This window comes from Tupaia chinensis, unplaced genomic scaffold, assembly GCF_000334495.1.
Source record: "Tupaia chinensis unplaced genomic scaffold, TupChi_1.0 Scaffold149011_1, whole genome shotgun sequence".
In the NCBI taxonomy this organism is placed as follows: Eukaryota; Metazoa; Chordata; class Mammalia; order Scandentia; family Tupaiidae; genus Tupaia; species Tupaia belangeri.
This window is the reverse complement of record NW_006208857.1, coordinates 1267102-1281515: the sequence shown is the minus strand read 5'-3', so window position 1 is coordinate 1281515 and position 14414 is coordinate 1267102. Positions and strand designations below refer to the sequence as shown.

General features: G+C 56.4%; 1 protein-coding gene across 1 annotated transcript in view; it reads left to right on the top strand.

Annotated features, from left to right (window-relative positions):
* Positions 1-2526: 2526 nt before the first annotated feature.
* CD9 (CD9 molecule) overlaps positions 2527-14414 on the top strand; it is a 41676-nt gene continuing 29788 nt past the window's right edge. The window contains exon 1 of the mRNA XM_006170832.3: positions 2527-2733. Coding sequence (XP_006170894.1) covers positions 2668-2733 — 66 coding nt within the window. The 5' untranslated portion in view covers positions 2527-2667. The remainder of the gene's footprint in view (positions 2734-14414) is intronic.

The window sequence follows — 14414 nt, the reverse complement described above, 5'->3', positions numbered from 1 at the left end:
AAGCCTGTCTCTGTAACCCCACGCATCACCCCAAGCCAGCATCCATCTGTCCATCTCCCTTCCCCTTCGGACTCAGCTTCTGGAGGGCAGAAACGGGATCTAACATGTGTCTTTTCAACTCTGGCCCCTACTGAAATGCCCTCATACAGTAGACACTGAGCAAATGTTTTTGAAGAAATGAGTGAATCAGTCAACGAGGCAGGTCTAAGGATAACAAACAGAGCCGACTGAGAGCTGCCCGTGCCAGCAGGGGCCGTTTCTGGTGAGTGAAATACGCAGTTATGTCCTTTTTTGCTTCTTGGTATTTTCCAATGTTTCTGTAATGAGCATGTGTCGCTTCCATAATAATAAAGCACACGAAAGGAAACTGCATGTGGGAAGAAATGTCCCGGGCTTGGGGCTTCAGAGAAAGGGCACTCTCCTCATCTAGCCGTGAGAACCAGGAAAGGCGTGTTGACGATGCCACAAGATTTCTGGGTCAGCAGGTGGCGTGCAGGTTCAGGCAGCTGGATTCCACACGGCTGATCGCGCGTCTGAGTCCTAAAACCAACGTTTGAAAAACCCATCAGGTGCGCGCACACGTGTGCCCAAAATCCCAAGAGGAAAACGGAAGGATTATGGTGGCCATCCCCTCTGGGGCACTTCCCTCTCTGTCTTTTGTCTGTCTCCAACAAACACACACAATCTACAGCATAAAAAGAAAAGATGGATTTTTAAAAAATAATTATTTATTTAATTTTATTCATTCATTCATTTCTTTTAATTTGACCAGAGAGAGATACACACACACAGAGAGAGAGGGAAAGTGAGAAAGCAAGCCACCAGGTCCGGTATTCGAACCACGGTCAGCCATGTGGGAGTGTCCAGTGCCTTAACCACCATGCCCCCTGCTGGTCCCCAGAATTTTTTTTTAATTGCCAGAGGACACATGAGCTCACCAGAGCAAGCCGAGGAAACAGAGCAAAGAGGGAGCGTGAGAAAGCACCCTCCGAGGGGCAGATTCACGCTGCAATCCTTCTCCTCCACACCTCCATCCTGACAGAACCTGAGGCACCCATGCCCTGACTGCTTTTCAGGCCGCCAGGGTTGGGATTCAAATCTCTGTGGGCCCTGTGGGATCTGGCTCTTTTTTGTCTTTAAGGTTTTTTGCCATAGGGTACTTGTGCTCACTGGAAAGAGACAGAGAGAGGCAATCAGAAGGGAGAATGAGGAGTTGTCCCCCGTGAGGGATGGCCACACCATAAAACCTCTCCACCATTCTCCTCCTGGGATTTCCGGCACACACACATTGATTTTTCTAGCCACTGGGTCCAGCACTTGAACTGTGGCTGGACATGTGAGAGTCCAGCGCCATAACCACTACCCACCTGGCTCTTTTAATCACTAGGCCATGGTGCCTCCAAAGCCACAGCATTCTTTTATTTTAAGAATTATTTATTCTTGATTTTAGTATTATTACAACCTTTTAATTTGCTATAGGGCACATGTGCTCACTAGAGAGAGGCAGAGAGGGACCATGAAAAAGCAAGCCGCCAAGTCCAGGACTCCAACCAAGGTCAGCACCCTGAGAGTCCAGCACCTTAACTATCCCGCCACCTGCTGGTCCCCACGACAGCATTTCTGTAATTGGAGGCTGGAGGGCTAGACTCGGCCAGGGCACACAGCGCCTGCAGAGGGGAGCCCGTGCCAACGCGAGCAGGGGAGAAGCCAGGCCGGGTGGCCCTCAGGAGTGTTCTCCACCCGGCCATGAGCACACGATGGAGGGTCTCGTAGATTATACTGAGCTCTAGGAGGTGTCTGAGCAGCGGCGAAACGTTCAGCGCCCAGCATCTGGAACATTCCTAAGGCGGCAGTGAGCACGTGTAAGGGCTAGGCTCAAGAGAAAGGCTTGGGTCGGGGTAAAGGGAAGAAAACTGAGGGTGTTGCCTTCCCCTTGGGGAGCATTAAGCCACAAGTTCAGGAAGTGCTTAGGGACTGCCGGTCCTCTCCGGGTTGCTCCTGGGTGAAGGTGTTTGGTAACTCCTGCCAGGGGCCTCCGGGTCTCCTCGGGTCTCCTCGTGGGCCGATTCTCAGTCCTACTGCACACACTGTGCCCGAGGAGCAGTTCAGGGGAGGCTGCAGGGACACGCCCGAGGGAGAAATGCCATCGGTGGCTTCCCTTCCACCCAAGGGCAGGGCAGGAGCCCTTGATCTGGCAGCCGACCTGGGGTAGGGGGCCTGGAGCCCAAATCCCTAGGGAAGGTCTCCACTGCGAGCCCAGATCCAACCAGCGAGAGCCAAAAGGACCAGGCCTCCATACAACGCCTGGGTAAAAAGGGCAGCGGGTGGCGGCCTGGAGAGACCCCAGGACGGTTGGATGGGAAAGGGCAGAAAGGACGGAGATGGTGGGAAGGATCGGGACACCTCGCTGGCAGAGGCCGAGCAGGAGGGAGGAGGAGAGAGGGGCGGGCTCGGCGCGGCGGCCGGGCGGGACTCCCTCGGAACCTGGGCCGGGCCGGCCGCGGGGCGTGGGCGGGGCAGGTGCGTAGGAGTGGCACTTTTTAAAAGTGCAGCCCGAGGCCAGCCTGCAGCCACCGGCACGTCTGTCCAGCGCCGGCTCTCGCCAGTCCCCGCCGCGCGCGTCCCGAGTCCTACACGAGTCCGGCCCCGGCCAGTCCAGCCCGCACCATGCCGGTCAAGGGAGGCACCAAGTGCATCAAATACCTGCTCTTCGGATTTAACTTCATCTTCTGGGTGAGTGAGCGCAGCCGGCGCGCGCGCCGCTCGGCACCACCTGTTCCCGATCCCCCGACACTCTCCGCGGCCCGGGGTGCCCAGGCAGCTGGCACTGCCCTCCCCGGGTGGACTCAGGGCGGGAGGAGAGCCGGCACTGCCGCTGCCAGCCGCTCCTCGGCCGGTCCGGAGGCGGGCGGGACCCGCAGCTCCGTGGGGCCGGTCCGAGGTGGAGTAGGTGGGGGAAGCCGGCGACCCTGGAGAGCGGGGCGCGCAGACCAGTCCTGTCCTCTCCTTCGCTGAGGATTCGGGCTGGGATTTGGGTTCACTCCCACCCGAAGCTCCGACGAGTGCAGGGGGAGAAGGCGGCAGGGGGAAGTAGAGAAACGCAGGGCCCTGGCCAGTGAGGACGTGGCGCGCAGTGCAGCTGGTGACCGGGTCGGGGGTCTCACAGTGGCAGGGGCGCAAGGAGTGGCGCTCCCGCAGGGGGAGCCCAGCCGTTCGCATTTTCACACCGGCGGAGAAGGGGTGCCCCAGCTGCTGAGTGGAGGTCCGTCCCCGGGGACCTGAGCCGGGGACCCCCACCCTCGAGCCTCGCAGTTGCCCCCATTCTCTCAATGATTCTGAGACGCCGTGAGAAAGTCCGAGCTCTCTCGAAGTTACCTGAAAAACTAGCTTGTCTTGATTGTTTTTTCAAGTGCGATAAGTATCTTAACTGGAGAGAACTCTGGGAGAGCTGGGGAAAGGAGGAGGTGGGCAGATGCCTATCGACGCCTGTAGTGGGATGAGCCCTGTGTTTCTGCATTTCCGGGACAGATCAGGTGCTGGCCTCCTGCTGCTTGCCCGGGAGGGCGTGCGCCTCACCCCTCCGGGCCATCCCACCCAAGGGCCAGGTGGCAGCAGAAATGGAGGTTTACCTGGAGAGGGCGTCAGGGCGAGAACTCCAGGGACACCATGGGTGTCGTCCACGCTTTGCCTCCTCCACACTGGGAAACTGGAGGGAGACAGCAGACAAGGAGTGTCTGCTCTGTACCTTCCTGTGGGGCTAAGGGACCACCCAGGGACAGAGCAAGGAGTCCTGGCTCTGAGGGCCGCTGCTCCAGGGCATAGATGGAAAATGTTACCCCTGTAAGCTGGAAGCCTTCAGAAAGGCAGGCTGTACCACCCTCGAGAGAGAGGGCCTTGGAGACAAGTGCTGCCTCCAGAGGTGACCAAAAAATGTGCTTACTCCCTTGGTGCTGGTCACTGGGGTCCCTGAGGACCTCGCCCAGTCTCGTGTGAGCTCATCCCCTCCCTGGAGCACAAGGGTGGCCTGAGAGTTGTTCCCAGACAGCAGAGACTGACCTGCCCTTGCAGGAGTCACCACACCCCACGCACACGGCTGGTGAGGACAGCACAGAGGTGTACCCTGCACACCCATTGACCTGCTTTAGGGAGACCCTGCCTGCGGGCACCCCCTCCTCTGGGTGCTCCCAGCAGCCCCAGCAGCCAGCTGCCAGGCTTGGCTTCCTCCCACAAACCCCTGGCACCAGAGAAGAATGTCAGAAGGCGGGCGGCCCCGCCCCACCCCACCCTTCTCCTTTGGGGAGTTTTCCTCTCCCTGCAGTGTGTCCATTAGTCCTCTGCTGTCAGCCTAAACGGCATCAGGGCCTGGGACTGAGAGGCACCACAGACTGCCAGCGTGCCTCCGTTGCCCCATCTGCCCCATGGCAGATGTCGGAGGCTGACGGGAAACTCCTGGGGCCACCCCAGTATCTGGCGGTCTCTCGCCCGCTGGCCTGCAATCTGTCGACAGTGTCTCCAGCCCGCCACTCCACTCAGTTCAGAGCTCCCCTGCCTGGGCGAGGTGCTGCTGCTTGGCTGTATGGTCTGAAACAGAAATGACTGGGAATCCTGGGCTTGGAGTTGGAGCACTGTGGGAGTCAGGCCAGCCCTCGTATTATACACAGCGAGGACGCGGAGGACCGAGAAAGGAGCGATGTGCCCGGGGTCCCAGAAAACCCACACTCTAACCCTCGGGGTCCTTCCTCCGTTCCGTTCTCCTGGTCTCCATCCTGGATAAGAAGAAAAGCAGTGGCCACATGTTTGCCTTGGTCACTGTTGAGTGGTCCTGTGCGAGGGTCCCTGAAGAGAGGAAGCCCTCGGCCCCTAAGAGATGGTGGACTGAAGGGATACTGCGGCCCCTCGTGCGGAGTTTTAGTTTGCAAAGCCCTTTCTTTCCCATGTCCCATGATATGGCCGGAGCAGGGAGCATCGTCTTCATTTTACTGATGGTCAGGAAACTGCTGCCCAGAGAGGTTAAGTGACTTAGCCAGGGTCACAGGCAAGATAGTGTCAGAGGTAAGTGGCCCGGCTGGTCTGGCGGCTGGGTGGGAGCAGGTGAAGCTCCCAGAAGTACCTAAGGACGCTGTAATCTAAGGGGCTGCTTGGGTCATTATGGTGTCGCCACTTCCCTTTCCCTCTTGAGACCACGAATGTATAAACTTGGCATCGGGAACCTGATGTGGGTCTTACAGAGCTGGAGCTGTGAGGCCCTGGGCGACGAGCACCTCCCATTCGGAGGCTGCTGAGAGAGTGCCTGGCAGGGGTCCAGGGAGAAGCCAGCCTCGAGGGGAGGGCAGGCATGAGTGTGAGGGGTGGCAGCTCTCCCTGGGCCCCCTCATCCTGTGGGATGCTCATTCCAGCTGAGCCGGGGCAGCCTGCCTCCCCAAGTGGGACGTGTGACAGTGCCACAGCCAAACCGGCAATCACTCTTGTTTGTCCAGCGCCCTCGGATCCAAACCTCCCAGCCCTATTTTATTTTGGGTCTTTCTGAATTTCCTTCAGACTCCCCCAACCCCTACCCCCCCCAAAAAAAAATGGTTGAGAGGGAAAACATCTGTGTCAAAGTGATAGGAAACACAAGTGCGGCCAGCTGTAAAGTGGGAACCAGGGCCCGGCCGGGAAGGTCATTCCCGCCATCTCGGAACCCTAAGACTGCGCGTGGGGCTTCCTGCCCTCTGCACGGCTGGGCAAAGGAAGAGCTGCTGCAGGCAGAGGTGGGGAGCCGGCCGCCATGCTGAGAGCCTCGGCCCCACTCCCATGCTCCCTCTCTCACCCCTCGCTTCTCCAGTGGCAGTAGCAGGGGGTTCTCTTTCCCAGGGAAGGGTGTCTCCTGGACCTTCACCCAGGCTACATAGAAACACGGACGCACCGGGATTGGGAATTCAGACACCTGGGTGAGAGGCCAGCTCTGTCCCCAGCGTCCTTTGTAACCTCGAGCAGGTCGCTTTTGTGCTCCACGCCTCAGTGTCCTCATCTAGAAAGCCAGTGGGTGGGGTCAGATGGCCCCAGAGGATCTCGGTCTATGAAACGCCCCCCACAGCAGCAGGACTTGCAAACGTCCCAGAGCAGGGGTCAGGAGGCGGAGCTGTCTGTGGGTACAAGGCCTGTCCTCAGACTGGGGTCCTCTCGGCCTTCTCTTCAGTGCGGACACCTGGTTCTTGGTCTCTTCCCGTGACCTCACAGTCCCCTCACTTGCCCTGGCTGGGCTTCCACGTGGGGTTCCGTTCTCATGGCCCACCCACCTTAACCATCCGGGGTAGTACAGTCTAGCAGTCAGGGGCATCGGCTGCGGATTCAGCGTCCTCGTCACCAGAGGGGCTGCGACTGCCCCGCCAGGTTGCTGTGCAGGTTGATGGAAGGGTGTGGGTCACGCCCTGAGCTTCGCAGCCACCTGCAAACCTAGGCACCTGCCGCCAGCCGCCGATGTCATTCACTAGTGGGAGGTAGGGAGGCCTCTGGGAGGGTGGGAACAGTTCCCGAAGGAAATGTCACGCTGGTCCGGGGACATTTGCATTTTCCATCAGAGGTAGCCAGGAGCACACTGGCTCACACCCACGCCTTCCTCCTCCACCTCTTTCTGCATCAGAGCCAACCTCATCCTCTGCTTTACACAGACTCCATTTCACGTGTTGCACTCAGACGCGGTAACGCTTCCCATCACAAACCTGCATGGCGGGAAAACCAGGACGTCTGGACCCTGGGCCCAGGCAGGCGTGGACAAGGAGGGTGGCAGCCGCCTACTCGCTGCCACCCCCAGAAGCCGCGGGGTTGGCTGGTGGGGCCGAGCGCACAGCTGGGGCTGCTGCAGAAAATGGCTCCCCTGTCTGGCCCACTCTGCGGAGCTGCTGGTGAAGCTGGCCAGGTTTGTGCTGCAGCTGGCGGGTCTGGGGAGAGGTGAGTTGAGGCCAGGTGTCTGCATCTGCTAAGGAAAATAGGATCTTTCTGGCCCGGCTTCACAGATCCCCACCCCTCCCCACCCTCGGCAGCAAAGATCTGGGTTCCTGCTCCGGGTGGAGATGAAAAGGATGCCTCTACACACACACAACCCCTTTCTTTTCCAAGTGGCCAGCAGCTCCCTTCCACACCCTGTTCTTTGGCGCTCCAAGAAGGTGTCTGTGCTTACAGCCCAGCTTTGGAACTGCTTTGATAAGCAGCCCTACCCAGGGCCAGCCTCACCAGCGCTCACTCTCTTCTACCCTCTCCTAAGAGTCGCCTGCAGCTCTGGGCTCACAGAGCCGCGGCCTCACACCTTCCTCGGGGAGGCATGTTGGATGGGAGTCTTCACTCTTCCCGCTGAGCTGTCCGGCCCGTGTTTGTTTTGTCTGTTTGCTCACTGCAATTTTACAAGGAGACGTGGCTTCTGGACTGTGCAACCGCACAGCTTGGGACTTAATAATACCTTGGGTTTACAAAGGTACCTTTCTCCTAAAGGACACACGCCTGGTGGTTCCCGCCTGGGTGCGTCTGGCTGTGAGGGTCGGGGCCAAGGATCACCAGGTGACCTTGGCGGCTGTGCCCCTGTCCCCACCTCATGGGCCGTGTGTTCTATGCAGACCTGTGTCCCGCTGGGGAAGGGAGGGTGGAGAAGTGTGAGGAAGCTGCAGGGTTACTTTCTGTACTCCCCAACCCCCTGTTGGGGTCAGTGAGATTGACTTGGCCCAGCCGCGGGTCTTTTCCCTCCCAGCCTTGCAGGGACAGGCTTTACCTCTTTCGTACGGAAGAGCCACGACTTCAGTGATTCAGAGTTTGGAAAGCTGGGTGAGAGAGCCTGTCAGACCCGGGCCCTCAGCTACCAGGAGAAATCCTTTACAACTGTGGAAGTTCAGGAGACAGAAAGGGCTCATTTTAATTCACTTTTACAATTTATGTGTTGGAGGTCTGATTGCAACTCAGAGTTGCAGTTGGAACAGTCGCCTGCTTCATTGCTTGGAAAAAGTCATACTGGTCCAGGGACATTTTCATTTTCCATCGAGTGACGACATGCAACTGTGGAGAGCAACATCCTGTCCCCACATGGGTTGATTTTATAATTACATCTACCAGTAACTTCCCCCCAAAATGCTTAGTTGCGGATGGTTTTTAAGTGCTACCTGCCACCTAGACTGGCAGATATGAACCTTTCTAGGGACTCTCGTGAGATCAGTTGAATTTTCCCCAGAAAACCACCATGACCATATATTTACCTTTTTTTTTTTCTTTCCCTGGAGGCTGGTGGGCTTGAGGTTGTGAACACTCTGTATTCATTTTTGTCCCTCGGTTTCCAGGCAACCCCTGCTCTTGTCCTAAATCCCATGTTTCCACCCTAAGGGGCAAGTCGCCTCCCTGCTCCCCAGAGACTGCATGAGGGAGAAACGGGGGACTCTGCAGAAGGCATTAGAGACCCAGAGTCCCCACGGCATTGTCTTCCAGCGCGGCCCAGACCGGAGAGCCTGTCTCCCCACCCGTCCTCACTCTGACTGTCAGCTTAATCATTGCCCAAGGAGTGGCTTTGACTCTCGATTAATTTAATGAGTGTTCTGTATTTCTAATCCACACGAAGCATCCAACTTTATGAGCTTCCAGCCAAGTTTTGCCTCTTGGGCTAGGTTGGCCAGAGCTTGGGTGGTTCGTCTTTGTTCAGGAAGAGCAGAGTTCTTTCCTCTGCCTCCGCCCCACTCCGTGGAGAGTGGGAGGCCACACCTTCTCTGTTGGCCTCTGAGGACCTTGGGAAAGGAGAAACGTCTCGCGGGAATCTCGTGGGGATCTGGACTCTGGGATGATGAGCAGCCTGGTTAGGTAACAGGGAAGGACGAAGCAGAAAGTTGGAGAAGGGCTCAGGGTGACTTGATTTCAAAGAAGGTCCCTGAGAACAGGGGCCTGGGGAATTCTGACTTAGAGAAAAATCAGAAACCCGGGTTTCAGAACCCTTGTTCAGTCTTCTCGTCAGGAACTGTGCAGGGGCAGAAAAGGTGGCCTTGCTGGCTTTGCGAGGGAGGTGATCCTCCAGAACTCACCTAATGCAGAGCCGTGGAAACACCTCAGGCCTGGATGGGCTGGTGGCTCTGCCTCGCTCCAGGCCCTGCCTTCACGCCTCGCTGGGAGGGCCTTGCTGGCAGTCCTGTGCATGTTCATGTCCAAATGTAGGGACACAGTGCCTGGGCCATAGGAGGGAAACCCTCCACTAGGGGTGAAAAACACCATAAAGTAAATTGGACAGTTTTATTAAATCATCACAGATTTCCGTGTGTTTTAGTTTTCGTTTCTTTTAAATCTATATAGGTAAGTCTGTAGCATGATAAATTATATGGATTTATTAAAACACTAAATGAGAGCCAACCCCCTGTGCAGAGGAAACCAGACCCCACATGGCTGGCCAGGATTCGGGTCCCAGCCTCGGTGGTTTGAAACGTGCCAGCCACGCGTGCGGTCTCAGGGTCCCGACAGGGTGGAGCGTTAGAGGAAAAGCCCATGGGGTCCTCTCTCCCTCTCTTGTATATGCATGTACTCTCTGATTTTTTTTTTTTTTTTGGAGGGTTTTTTTTTTAGGGCTCATTCGCTCACCAGAAAGACAGAGAGAGAGAGACAGAAAGCAAGAAATCACCCCCTGAGGGGGTGGCCATGCCGCAGTCCCTTCTCCATTCTCCTCTCAGGATCCTGGGCACGCACACACACGCACCCAGCGTGAGTTTAAGCAACCAGGTCTGGGACTTGAACTGTGGTCAACTACATGGGAGTCCAGCGACATAGCCATTACGCTAACTGCTGGTCCTCCAAATTTCTTTTTTAATCAGCACAGTCGTTCGTACTTGTGAACTCATGGCTTTCCGAGTCCCTAGGAGATGGAGTTGGGACCAGATCCCGCTTCCCTCCTGGGCCAGCAACTGGAGCATGCCAGCTTACACAGGCACCCCAGGTCCAGGTCCCACTCTGATGGGTGTTTTCGGGCTGGGAAGCCACGCACACCCCCTCAGCACCCTTCTGCAGAGCGTGGGCCCGAGGTAGCGGGCGCTTCCCACCGAGTCGGCTGGCTCCTGCTCCCCTGGAGCCCCGCGAGCACGGCCTGCGAGGTGGGCTGTGCATTCCACCATGACTACTAGGTTCAAAGCTTCCAGGGCTTGGCTGGCCAGGATTCGGGTCCCAGCCTCGGTGGTTTGAAACGTGCCAGCCACGCGTGCGGTCTCAGGGTCCCGACAGGGTGGAGCGTTAGAGGAAAAGCCCATGGGGTCCTCTCTCCCTCTCTTGTATATGCATGTACTCTCTGATTTTTTTTTTTTTTTGAGAGGTTTTTGCTATAGGGCTCATTCGCTCACCAGAAAGACAGAGAGAGAGAGACAGAAAGCAAGAAATCACCCCCTGAGGGGGTGGCCATGCCGCAGTCCCTTCTCCATTCTCCTCTCAGGATCCTGGGCACGCACACACACGCACCCAGCGTGAGTTTAAGCAACCAGGTCTGGGACTTGAACTGTGGTCAACTACATGGGAGTCCAGCGACATAGCCATTACGCTAACTGCTGGTCCCCCAAATTTCTTTTTTAATCAGCACAGTCGTTCGTACTTGTGAACTCATGGCTTTCCGAGTCCCTAGGAGATGGAGTTGGGACCAGATCCCGCTTCCCTCCTGGGCCAGCAACTGGAGCATGCCAGCTTACACAGGCACCCCAGGTCCAGGTCCCACTCTGATGGGTGTTTTCGGGCTGGGAAGCCACGCACACCCCCTCAGCACCCTTCTGCAGAGCGTGGGCCCGAGGTAGCGGGCGCTTCCCACCGAGTCGGCTGGCTCCTGCTCCCCTGGAGCCCCGCGAGCACGGCCTGCGAGGTGGGCTGTGCATTCCACCATGACTACTAGGTTCAAAGCTTCCAGGGCTTCCTTTCTCCACGCCTGGGAATGTCTTTCCATACTCTACTTCCTCCACCCCAGCCAAACTGTACCCCGACTCCCTAAGACAGATGGCACTTGAGAGACCAGAAACTCTCATTTCAGACAGAAGCCGGTGCTCTCCCAGCGCTGGGAAGGACTGGGCCCCCTCTGTGACGGGAAGCTGCTCCAGGACCTGCGCTTTGTCTCCGTCTCGTGCCCAGGGCTGAAACTCAGGCTAGCAGGATGGTGCCACGGGGGCAGGGCAAGGGCTCTGGGCCAACCAATCCTATGGGAGAGGCAGCCAGCGGCCACTTGATGGGCTACAGTCCCACCCGTCCGTGGACACAGCAGTGAAGCCAGATGAGGCCATGTGCCCTGGAGCATGGGTCCCAGACCACTGCTGTGTCCACTCTGGCTTTCTGGCCCGTAGAGCAGGGGTGTGGTGTAGCTCTCAGTCCAGAGGCCAGGGAGAGGAAGGACCAGCTTCTTTGGCCTCTGTTCATGGGGCAGCACCCCTCCTCCCCAGGGAGGCCAGGTTCAGGTGCCTTCTGCGTTGGCGAGGGCTGGGAGGCAGGAGTCTGCAGGGGCCCCCTTCCCTGGCTGATGGGCTCTCCCGGGACCTTAAGGGTAGCAGGTACCACTCTGGAGATGGCGTCAAACGTGGGTAGGAGGGAAGGAGGGCAAAGGGGAAATCTCTGGCTCTGCAGTCAAAGAAACATGAAAAAATTTAACAAACGACTGAGAATTTGGCCCTGAGTGTCCCCTGCCCAAGTTCTCTCTCTGCCACTTATTTCCTGTGGGATCCCAAATAAGTGAGTTCACTTCTGTGCCCCAGTATTCCCATTTAAAAAAGGGAGATACCAGGGCTAGCAGGGGTCGTTGTGGTTAAGGTGCTGGATTCCCACATGGCCAGCCATGGTTCAACTCCCAAACATGGAGTCTTGAAAATCACAACAGATATGGGGCCAACAGATGGTGTTGTGGTTGGGGCAGTGGACTCCCACGCGGCCAACTGCAGTTCAAGTCCCAGGCATGGCTGCTTGCATTCTCACTCCCCACACCCATCTCTCTGGTGAGCACACGTGCCCTGTAGCAAATTTAAAAATAATAATTATGGGCCCAGCAGGTGGCGTGGTGGTTAAAGGTGCTGGATTCCCACATGGTCGACTGTGATTCAACTCCCAGGCCTGGCAGCTTGCTTCCTTACTTTCCCTTTCTCTCTTTGTTCTAATTAAAAAATAATAACAACAAATGGAATTAAATAAGGGAACCAGCAGTTAGCGTAATGGCTATGTCGCTGGACTCCCACGTAGTCGACCACGGTTCGCGTCCTGGACCGTGGTTCGTGCCCTATAGTGAAAACCTCTCCCAAAAAAAGGGAATTAAATAAGTTAATTTTCCATCGTGAGGTTTTTTTTTTTGTTTTTATTTTTGCTATAGGGCGCGTGCGCTCGCCAGACAGACAGAGAGAGACAGAGAGACAGAAAGCGAGAAATCGCCCCCCAGGGGGGATGGTCACGCCGCATTCCCTTCTTCTCCATTCTCCTCTCGGGATCTTGGGCACGCACACACACGCGCCCGGCATGAGTTTTAAGCCACCGGGTCCGGGACACGAACCGCGGTCGACTACGTGGGAGTCCAGCGACATAGCCATTACGCCAACTGCTGGTTCCCAAATAAGTTAATTTTTAAAATATTATTATAAATAATGTTAAATAACGAAAAAAAAGAAAATAGATACATTTCTTTTAAATTTTCTTAAGAATTATTTTTATTTTAACTATTATTATTATTCTTTTCCAATTTGATCAGAGAGAGAGAGGGAAAGACGGACAGTGAGAAAGCAAGCCAGTAAGTCAGGGACTTGTACTGTGGTCAGCCATGTGGGAGTCCAATGCCTTTAGCCACCACGCCACCTGCTGGCCGTGTGTTAATTGTTTTTAAAGGAAGGGGGATAGGTATGATGCGTGTTGCCTTCCTGGTAAGCCTGTTGTGAAAATTAAGTCAATCGGAGGAACTGCTCGGGGAGGAGGAGTTGATAAGGGATGTAGATAGCAAAGATTCAAGGACTTGCTCGGCTAGGAGGTTGTTGGGGAAGTTAGGACACATTTGTGCCTAGAAAACACGCCGTGACTTTCTCGACAACCTAAAAATAATTAAGAGACTTCAAGTGAAGGTGGGGATCGAGAGTATGAATAGGGCGGGACATAGGCGTTTGGGACCCTCGTCCCTCCTACTAGCTTGGTGCTCGGAGTGTCCTGTGACAGAGGAGGAGGCCACTCCACCGAGCGGTGCTGGGAGTGCCTTCTGCCACCACATGGCATTGCTTGGGTGCTGTCCCAGAGGGCGTCTCCCACCCCTCAGCCATGTAGGCTTGTGGTAGCCGGTTCCACAGTTCCACACATGGCCAGAGCTGGCTGGGCCACGTGACGAACATGTGTAAGCAGGAGTGTGTGCGCATAATCACCGGCCGTCTGACGAGGCACACAATGGAAAACAAATGTGCGGTGTTTTGGAATTTAAAGCAAAACATCCCAAAACAGTCCCCCACATCAGATGACTTTGGTTAAGATCAGAATGCCTGCTTTCAGCAGAAAAGGGATTTACGGGCTGGCCGGTGTGTGCTGTGTCTGGCAGGCTGGCGGTGGAAACTTGAGATGAGGCTCTTGTTTAGAAAGAGGTTACCTTCCACGGGGGCCCTCCCGCTCTGCTCATCAGCCACCGGCCCTAGCCCCAGCATATCCCAGCCGGGCTGTTCCGCCCAGGGACTGAGCCGGCTCTCAAAATGATGCTGACTCTGTCCTGGAGGGATTTCTCAGCTCTGAAACTTGTTCAGACCCGGTAGCTGCCTCGTTCCATGCTGGTATTCTGAGAAAGGCTTACGTGGCCCCTCAGTTCTCTGCCACACCCCGAGACGGAACCGAACTGCCTCCCGTCAGCCGGGGCTGAGACAGGCAGTCTGGTAACTGATGTTCACGCGGCATGTGCTGTGCGTGTGACAGAGGGTGACGGCGCCAGCTGTCACTGTGCGCCTGCTCCGCGACGGCAAGCCCGTAGCTTTACCTCTCTGGGCCACTTCTTCATCTCTAAGTGGGACGGTCCTAATGACCTCCCAGGGCACAAGGCAGGCTGCTGAGGGTTGTAGGGATGTCAGGGCCTTGCAGTACAACTCCAGGTCCCCAGCCCCTCATCTCCCCGGGGCCTCTCGGGCATGGCACACCCCCCCCCACCAGCCTTGGCATTGGCATGGAAGCACGGCTACCTGAAGTGCCGGCTATTGCCACCCCCCCAGGAGCCCGTGTGCTCAGATGCCCGCAGGGATCCTCAGCAGGCAAGCTAAGCAAGCATGTGCTTAAGGCACCAGCCACATGGGTAAACCAAGGAACCAGGAGGAAAATAAGCACTTTCTTAGACTTCTTTATTTTGCAATTTTGTTTTTATTGTGTTGAATTATGTGGGCGATGAGGGTGGGTGCCATAAGCTTCTCAGTGTTTAGGACCCTCAGTGGCCACAAGAGGCAGGAGGCTGCCCCCCCCCCAAA